Source organism: Corylus avellana, chromosome ca1, assembly GCF_901000735.1.
Source record: "Corylus avellana chromosome ca1, CavTom2PMs-1.0".
NCBI lineage: Eukaryota > Viridiplantae > Streptophyta > Magnoliopsida > Fagales > Betulaceae > Corylus > Corylus avellana.
In genome coordinates this window covers 39,025,220-39,035,406 of record NC_081541.1, presented here as the reverse complement: position 1 = coordinate 39,035,406, position 10,187 = coordinate 39,025,220, and the positions used below count along the sequence as shown (strand labels likewise).

At 33.7% G+C, this 10,187-nt stretch overlaps 1 protein-coding gene across 1 annotated transcript; it reads right to left on the bottom strand.

Annotated features, from left to right (window-relative positions):
- Nucleotides 1-2,405: 2,405 nt before the first annotated feature.
- On the bottom strand, nucleotides 2,406-8,394 carry LOC132163029 (putative disease resistance protein RGA1). Its single transcript, XM_059573234.1, has 4 exons — nucleotides 8,338-8,394; nucleotides 4,041-6,974; nucleotides 3,119-3,209; nucleotides 2,406-2,741 (listed from the first exon to the last, which is right to left on the bottom strand). The coding sequence occupies exons 2-3, from the start codon at nucleotides 6,928-6,930 to the stop codon at nucleotides 3,199-3,201; spliced, it is 2,901 nt and encodes a 966-aa protein (XP_059429217.1). The 5' UTR covers nucleotides 6,931-6,974; nucleotides 8,338-8,394; the 3' UTR covers nucleotides 2,406-2,741; nucleotides 3,119-3,198.
- Nucleotides 8,395-10,187: the final 1,793 nt, after the last annotated feature.

Sequence of the window (10,187 nt, the reverse complement as noted above, 5' to 3'; positions counted from 1 at the left end):
CACTTTTTAAAATTTAGAAGTGTAAATAAAAATACAGTGATAATTTAACGAGTTAAAATATATTTTTTCCTCCCCTTAGTTTGAATATTTAAATACAATTCATTATTCACTTGTCGCGCAAGCCACACGAATCCTTGATTTGAAAATTGACAAACACACCTGCTACTTTAAAAACAAAAATTAGCCCCACTAACCCTTGATATTTACAGCGCACCTGCTACAAAATATTTTTTAATTATTGTAAGATGATCACAAGCGGTGCACACCCACCTTCCACCGTTCAATCCTAGCTATAGCTCCATTGTTAATTGTAAAAGTCTTCTTTCAAAAGCTGAATTATTGTAATTAAATAACACAAGGAAGAGACAAATTGCTGATGGAGGAATCTTTCTTAGTTTTTTGATGCATTGATTCGATTCAACGTGGCCAACTGTCCTAATATTGATGCTAAATTCATTCTTACTCGTACGCTTTTATTTTCATATTCTTAGACTTCGATTTTAAATCATTATTGAAGTTTAAATGACATCACGTACGTACAGTTGAAGAATAGCGAAAATGTGTGTAAAATTATTTTTTATTTTTTTATTTTTGAAAAAAATTGCTGTTTTATCATTGATAAAATCAGGAGGAGGAGAGAGTCTCCAACAAACGATCAAAGAGATGGAGCTAATTGCTTCATCAAAACAATATCATTAATACAATTTGGAGTGTAGTATCTCTATATTTTATCATTGATATTTGTAGTAACCATCTTTGTCAGCTGGTGTGCCGCCTCATTCTGTTTTGAATTGTGTTTGAGAAATATAACTTTTAAGTCAAAAAAAACTTTTGAGAAAAAACTTCATTTTTAGGTTTTTGTCAAAAATGCCTTTTGGCCATTGCCACAAGAAATTGGGCTTTTTCTACTCGTCTTCTTCCGACCAAGATCGATGTCTCATAGTTGAGTCATGAGTGGAAATATTCCAAAAGAGTAATCTTATGTATATTCCTCTCACAGTCTCTCACTATACAGAAGATGAGCTCAATTAGGCCAATTATGCCATCAGTTTTGGAGATTCAAGCTTCGTATAAACAAATTATAGACAATTACATTGCAGTATAAAAGTTGCACTTACTTTCCATGCCTTTAGTGACCAAATTTCAGTCAAAGGCTCAGTGCAAGTGGGCCATTATATAAATCTAATTACGTGGATACTGGTATCATTGCAGATGGGAAATACTTGGAGTACAGTGCATTCTTGTGACAGATCTTTATTTGTTGTACTAATTTAGATTTGCCAGCATTATTTGAGGATGAGGAAAATAATGACCCAAAAGTATTCTTGTGTTAATTAATCAAAAGGCATGGCTACCAATTTAGAGGTTACCCTTAAACAAACCTCTAAAGTAGCATCAGCATCTTAATAAAAATATCTAAACACAAAAGGTGGAAATTTCACAAGACTTAAAGGAAGAGCAAGTTCAAATAATTATCAATTGTTACTTCAAGAGTGAACAGTGTATTATTTTGTCAAACAACTTCATACACATCATTTAACTAATTATGATGTCAATTTTTTTTTTTTTTTTTTTTTTTTTTTATTTTATAAAAAGGTGCATTAATTCCAAAGTTTAACAAGCCACATTATACTTGTGTTACAAAATGAAAAATATTATGTAATGGTGATCCAAGATTATGCAGACACTGGTCCTGATTCTGCAGATTTATCCAAGGAGATTGACAACTCACCCATGTTGATCATGTTGATATCTCTTAACAATTATCTCCTTATTGTTTTCTTCTCTTGTTCTTCTTGTAATTCATACGGCACAGAGCTCTTAGCTCTTTGGCTATATATATATATATGAATGAATTACTTTGGTTTTTGTAAGTTCCCCAAATCAGAGATTATCCTAAATCTTTCATGGTAAAAAGACCTACAAAGAAAAGATAAACAAATGGAAAAAATAAGATAATAGCGGAAATAAAATAAAATGGACACAACTCACAACTGATTTTACGTGGTTCGATTTATGATATACATCTACAAGATAAAGCCTTAAGTCTACATTATGCTTTTATTAACTTGATGATTTTAAAATACAAAGAGTCCCTATTTATAAGGAGTTGGAGAAAATACAAAACGGTATAAATATCAAATCAAATGAGATTTAATTGTATTCAAATCTGATTTAATTTAATTACAATCAATGACAATAAAATAATATATCGTAATATATTCTAACACGAGTGAGCTCTAACTGAATTTAAGAAAGCAAGGGTTGGAAGAGCTTTGAGATCGTTTTGTAGGAAGGCATTTTATGTAATTCTTGGTATGGTATGCTAACTGAGAAATCGAAAACTATTTGGAGATTCTTTAATTCAAAATAAAAGAAGCTTAATAACCCACAACAATCAGATAAAAGAAAAATATTAGCATCTGAGTACGCATAGAAAATGAACTGTGGATTGCAAACATCTTTGAAGAAAAGATGGCTACAGAAGCAAAAAGAGAAAAATTAAATGCGTTCAGCTACCAATTTACAGGATCCATATATAAGACTTCAACATGCTGTGATGGCCTTCAATACTGATCACAATCTTTCGTTTTCAAGAGTCACAAAACTAATCACAAAACAGACACAATTAACAAAAGATTTAAAATACTAAATTAACAGGATCCTTGACTTCAACACCATTGCTTTCGGCATGAGTATACGTGCCGTGCCAATCATCCCAATCATTTCACATATTTCAACTGGTTGAACAAAGAAAACTAATGAAACTCAGTCAAGATACTAAAAACTATAAACAATCTGGAAAGAGAAGAACATAAACAGGTATAGATAACTTAATAAAAGCCATAAGCAGAGACAATTAAACAATTACAAAATGTTTAAGACCAGCACAGAACAAATTTAATAAACAAATTTAATCATGCAGAGATGAACGTAAACAGTCAAAAGAGTTATAGCAAGCATACACTCATACAATGATCAGGCTCTCCAAAAACAAAAGATTGCCAGCAAGTTATACATCCATGAATAAGGTTAAGAGAAAGCCCACAATCGCAGATACAAGTGCTGATTTTCTATTTCCTTCTTGTATGACATAAACAGGGGAAAGAATACTCACGGTAGATATGCAGCATCTTCCATGGAAACAATTTTCTACATTCCTTCTCCTAGACCTTCACTGCATGTTCCTCCCTTCATTCATGAGATCCCTGCAAATTATGACAAAAAAATAATAGATGGTAGGAGACATTTTATTCAAGTCAATAGATTATCATATCATGCCCGCTAATTTTTTCTTTTAATCATATCCTTCAGTGTTCTCACTGGCACATCAATCACAAAATGAACAAGGCAATAGGCATGCTGACCCAATCCAATCAAAAGACGACTATATCCCGTAAACGAGTGAAAATTACATTGTACACTTTCCCCTTTCCCTTTTCCCTTTCAGTGAATAAAAGATAACTCATATTCTAAAAGTTCTGAAAAGTAAAATTCAAATGCTATGCATTTAGTAGCCTCATTTTTAACCATCAGAAACAAGATTGGACTTTTATAATATTTCAACGTAGGAACAAGATTTTTGATACTTGATTCAGAAACGTTCAGAAAATCAGAAACTTTGATCCATAATAAATAAGAAACTTCTAATTTGACAATATCAAGCCCATAAATGAATGAAACCTACCTTTTTCAACTCAACTCTCTTTAGTATTAAAGATTACCGAGTGCAAGTGGAAAAGATTGTTTGGATGTATTTATTTTAACTAGTTAATAGTGAATAGATGCATGCCCCATTAACTTAGTATCAGTACCAAGAAAAGCTACCGATATACATAAACAATTAAGTAAGTCATCAAATTGCAATAACCAGGTGAAAGTAGTAACTAAATCAAAAAATTGAACTTAGTTAAAATAAGTACATCCAAACAAAAAATCAAAGAAAGTGCCGTAAGAGAGAAAAATGAAGAAAATGAAGGGGAAGAAGGTGCGTACTTCAATTTATATGAAGGATTCAAATAAAATGATGAGTAATATACCTGAATGGTCAAAGATGCATCGGTGCTTGAATCTTCTTCTTGCTAGTGTAACTCTTAACTTTGCAATCTGAGCAATCTTTGCCCAATCCTCACCAGTGTCTCTCTCCCATCTTCGCAATAAGATGGGACAATCCCAAATTGCTAGTCTCTTCAAAGACGTTAGCCTACCCATTCCTTCGGGCAGTGATGCCAAACTGGAGCATTTACCAATTGAAAAGTCTTGAAGTGATTTGAAGTTGTGGATCCACTCTGGTATAGCCGTCAAGCTTTGACAATTCCAAATCGAGAGCTTTTGTAGCGTGGTAGCATGTTGAAGTGCTGAGGGGAGAGAAACCAATTTTGGAAGTCCAGTTAAGTCAAGAGAGAGGAGGTTCGTAGGGCCTTGCCATTGCATCCTATCCTCATCATTGGCTAGCTCAAGCTCAACACAACGCTTAAGAATCAAGTCTTGAACGGAAGTGAGATGTTGAAGGGGGAGAGACTTTAATGTACGACAATGACGTAGCTCCAACTTCACAAGATTTGTCAATGAAAAAACCCAACTCGGAAGACTTGAACCCGGACAGCCCCATAAGGATAGCTGTTTCAGATTTGGGGGCGGTTGGAAGCCTTCAAATGGCATTTTATCATCGACAACATCCCAATCATTGACATCTCCTTCAGTAACACAACAATCGAAAACCAATTCATGAAGATTTTGATTCTCCTTTAGATTTACAGCCTCATATTCTAATGCAACATCTTTCCCATGTCGACGATTTATAATCTCTAAACTTCCTCTCAGCTTATTGAGTCCGTTCAGTTCTCGTAAATCACCGCAATGCTTGAAGTGAGAACCCGAGTGGACATAAAAATCTGTTAACGTCTCAAGATTATTCAGTTGCCCCAATCCACGTGGCATATAAGTCAAACCAACACATCCATATATATCAAGATGCCTGAGATTGACCAATTTTTTAATGTCTCTCGGCAATTCTTTAAGTGAGTCACACTCCCGGAGTAATAATTCTTGCAAATTCTGCAACCTAGTTATAGAATCTGGTAACTTCTTGATATTCTTATTGTGAGAAAGATCAAGACGCCTTAAATGTTTCAGCTTCCCGATAGAGCTTGGCAAATAATCAAGATCTATAGACCACATATCCAACGTGCGCAAGAACTTGAAACTTGAAATAATTGCATCAAAATCATTCTTATCCAACTTACGGTCACAGCGAACCAGAAATGTCCTAATCCTACTTAATTCACACAACATAGAAATAGGTTTATCGTAATTACGTAATGATAGATGACGCGTTTTCTTATCGGATTTTGTCTCCTTATCACCTAATGTGGCTATCAACGATCCTGCCACTGATATGGCAAGATCATGCATGAGGTCATGCATTTTGCAATCAATTATGTCACCAAACTCATCCGTTCGAGCTTCTTGAAAGAATGATCTCCATAGTAAATCCTTAAAATACTTCCTACCAACGTCTTCCAAACATAGGCTCTGATCATCATAAGACTTGACAAACCCTTGTGTTATCCACATTTGAATCAGTTCTGGTATATAAAACAGATAATCCTTTGGAAACAAACTACAATAAACAAAGCAATGCTTCAAATGTGAAGGAAGATTATCATAACTCAGCTTCAAAGTTGGTAAAAGTTCAGTTGCATTCTGAGATATTTTTGAGAGCTCATTGTTCTTAAAATCCTTCCATTCTGCTTCTGAATTTGTGGAGCCTAGTAAACTTCCGATTGTCGTTATGGCCAAAGGGACACCTAAACACTTTTTTACAATCTCCTTTCCAAGTGCGACCATGCATGGATTCTCCGGCTCTTGTCCTCTCTCAAAGGCCTTCTGCTTAAATAAAGACCATGATGCGTCTTCATCTAAACCTTTTAAGGGATATGATTCAACTGTCCCAATAATGCTTGCAACGCTTTCCTGGCGGATGGTCTTTGCAACGACTTCATTGCGGGTAGTCACTACTATTCTAGTACCTCTTGCACCACCCATCAGCACTTCTTTCAAGCAACACCATTTTCCATGATCACCATTCCACACATCATCCAACACTAGGAAGTATTTCTTTCCTTCGATTTTTTCTCTAAGTTTACTCACCAATGTATCCATTTCAGCGTCTGCTGGTTTCTCCTTGGTTGCAGATTCTAAGACTTTTGCAACAATATTTTTAACGTCGAAGATATCAGAGACACACACCCACATTTTGAGCTCAAAATGTTCTTGGATTTGGTGATCATTGGATACGAATCGAGTGAGTGCAGTCTTTCCTAATCCACCAATGCCAACAATTGGAAGGATGGAAACATTGTCTTCAACGTTGGAGTCCAGCAGAAAGTCTATAACAGCCTTCTTATCATCCTCTCGACCAATAACTGTTTCCACAGGTACAAAAGAATAAGTGTTATTCCTCTCCCTGTTCACAACTCGTGGCTCAACCCGGCGTACCTCCAAGTGGGAATTCTTCCAATCGGCGTTGATGGCATCTAACTTCTTTTTGATAGCTTTAATCTCACGGACCATTTTACGACGAAAGGCAAGCGGGTTTGGTTTGGAAAATAAAATGCGTACCTTTTTGGCCTTCTTATTACGGGTCATTATTTCTCTTCGTCTAGCTTCAGTTGAAACAGCATCCAGCAAGTCATCTGCATCATAAATGACATCTTCTAACCTTTCGAGCCAAAGTTTAACCGCACAGTTTCCTGCAGCCTGTTTGTCCTCCGCATCCAGAAGCACAGCTTTGATTGTTGAAACGGTGTTGGTCAGGTTTTGAAGCTCATCTTCGACATCCCAGAGCAATCCGATCTGTTTGACAGCCGGTGAGCACAAAGCCTCAATGATTCGCTTAGCAACAAAGGAGAGAAGTGGTTCCCCCATTTCCTGATGGTGAGTGAAGGAATGGTCGAAAGTGAAACACTGCGCTGTTGATGAAAGGGGTTGAAGGGTAGAGAGAAGAAATGATGAGAGTTAAGGAACGCTGTAAAGTGAAAGGTAGAACTGCAGAAATGTTTTGAGAAGATGTAAAGACTATATAGAGTGTGAAAAATGCAGAAATAGAGTAGAACTAGCAATTGCAGATGAAAGGGAGAGGGTTATTTAGTTATATTTAGGATGACAATTTTGTTATTTTATATTTTTTAGACAAAAACACATAACTAAATGGATTCAGAATTTTTCTCCTATTGATTTGGTTGGACACTTTTGTCTTTAAAAATGATAAGGATAGAATTTTTTTTTAAATGAATTGAAAAAACCTCTTTCAATCTAATTTATAAAAATGACTTGATATGTCATTTTCTTGTTATAAATTTAATAGTTTATAATAAAAACATCAGAAAAACACACATATATATATATATATATATATATACTTTTTACTGTTTGATGATCATCATGTTGTCCTCTACCTACCTCCCTTGTCTAATTAATTTGATTATTTAAATACAATAATAATTGAGTTCGCAAAGTTTATTTGCAAAATTTACTTAAGAAATTACATAGCCAAACGAATCCAAATACAATAATTTATGTCGATGCATAGCAAAAATTACTTGAGAAATTAATTATTCCAATACAATAATTGATGTCGATGCATGTCTTGGATTTTTGCTCTGAAATTTCTGAGTGGGCCATAATGTTGCCAATTTGAAGACTTTTGTATACCATGTTGCCTTCAATATTGGAGTTACTTGCTCTGTTGCTCAAGTCGTTGCTACGATTGGTTTTATTGATATATTTTTTTCTTTCTATTCAAAATCAAGTAGATATTTTGATTTGCTTCTTCACCATCTCGTGAATAATAATGGACAGAATATATTAAAATGAGTATTATTATTTCCACTGGCCTATAACCTCTGCTATGCACGGGTTTTTCATTATAATTTACTTTGTTTTTTTACAAAAATATCTTAGAAAAAAACAGAAATAATAATAATAATAACAAAGAACAAAATTATAGATGAATTCATTAAATTCAAAAAATTGTTAATTGTTAATTGTTATTGGTGATGCATTACACATTACAGTGCATAGTAACGTGCTGTGGTGTGTGCACGCTAATTAAATATAATTTTTTAAAAAAAATATATTAAAATTTTTATGGCATCAAATACCATAAACGCATATAAAAAATGCACACAAATCATACGAACTACAAAACCATAGGAAGCAACAACAAACACTATAAACACCAAACAGTGAAAAGCTTTACAAAAACAAAAGTATTTTCTGAGAAAAAAAAAATATTAGGAGAATATTACTTAAAAAATAAGGTGAAATTCTGACCTGATAGAAGGGAAGAGAAAGGATGAACAACGGCAGCAACACGAGAACAGCAAACGAGCAAAGAGAGAATAAAGGGAACAAGAGTTTTAATATATTTTAGGTGGTATTCTCACTTTCAACCTTATTATTTCTTTAAATAATAAGATAAAGAATTATATTCAAACATGTTTGAATGGAATGCCATTGATTACATTTTGATATCACGACGACTTTGACAATTACATCACATGCTACCTACTGGCCTTATGGGTCGTGATACAAACAACGCCGGCGTGTTAAGCACGTCAGGCCAAAAAAACAAATTTTTAATATTTTTTTTTGCCTGGCATGCTCAGCACGCCGGCATTATGTTTTACTTCGCCCCTCGCTTTACTCCTCTACACTACTGCCAGCTGTCTACAGAGAGCCTCAAAATAATTAGAAACAGCTGTAGAGGACCAAAGGGGATTGAAGTCAAACCACACAACTTGTTTGGTAAAAGGGTTGGTTGGTGTAGACTGTAGATACTGTTCACTTTATTAATTAATACTCTACACTGAAATCTCGTTTCTTGAGCCATTCATTCCGAGGAACTAAGGCTTTGTTGGTTAAATTCTATCCCATTTTTTCACATTCTGCGGCATTATTCACTTTATTTTTTTTAAAAAAATATTTTTATGATTATGTCAAATTATTCACTTTTTATATCACATTATTTATTATTTATTTTTATTTAAATAAAAAAATCACTACAAAATAAAATTTTTTCACTTTTCAATACCACTTTTTTATTTTTCTATATTAATTATTATTTTCTTTTTTAACTTTTTTTTAAAGATGAATAGTGCCATGGAAGTGTTGTTTAACAAACACCCCCTAATTCTTCTTTCCCGTTTTACCCCTGGCTCTTTTATTTATTTAGGAGAGATTTCAGTTTGCCCTTCTTGAAATTTCAGCTGATTTGACAAACTCCCTCAACTTTCAAATTTCTCACTTTAGATCCCTAAACTTTGATTTGCTCTCACTTTAGACCATTTTATTAGTTTTTAACTTTAAACTCAAACGGTTTGTATTTTTATGCCCATTATATCCTCATGTTAAAATTACACCGTTTTTAACTTCAAACTAACAGAGAGATCCAAAGTGAGAGCAAATCAAAGTTCAGATGTTCAAAGTAAGAGATTTAAAAATTGAAAAAGAATTTATCAAATCGACTAGAAGTTCAGAGAGCAAACTGAAGTTTCTCCATTTATTTATTAGTAATAAACACATTATTTACATGGAAGCACTAATTTATTTTCATATATTTTCCTCAATGCGATCTCTTTCTTCTCCTTCACTCCTTTTTTCATATTCACCTCGTACCAGCCTAACATTGAAAATTATATATATATATATTAAGTATTAACTAAAAATACAAAAAAAAAAAAAAAGAATTGATTTTTTTTTTTTTTTTTTATATTTCAATTTTCAATTCAAACACATATCAAAATAGAACCCAACATTCTATCATAGCCATACTGTGCCGCTTCAGCTCCATGTTGTATTAAAAACTCTTTTACATATTGCTCTTATATGCTATTTCTCATACCAAATTTTTTTTAAATAATAAATTTGGGCTGTTTAAGTTTTGGGTAGAAAATAATTCATATATTGATATATAAAATAGAGCCAAGAGACAAGCCTTTTTTCTAGACATGGTCACGAGAAATTTATACAAAAACAAAAAGATACATCAAAGCGAAGGAATATATGTTTGTACTTAAAAATTTTTTAAAAAAAATAAAAAAAAATTGAAGGCTACCACCCCTGGCCATCACTCAACACCTATGGGGTGGCTGCAAGCCACCCTAGGGGTGGGTTGCCCACCC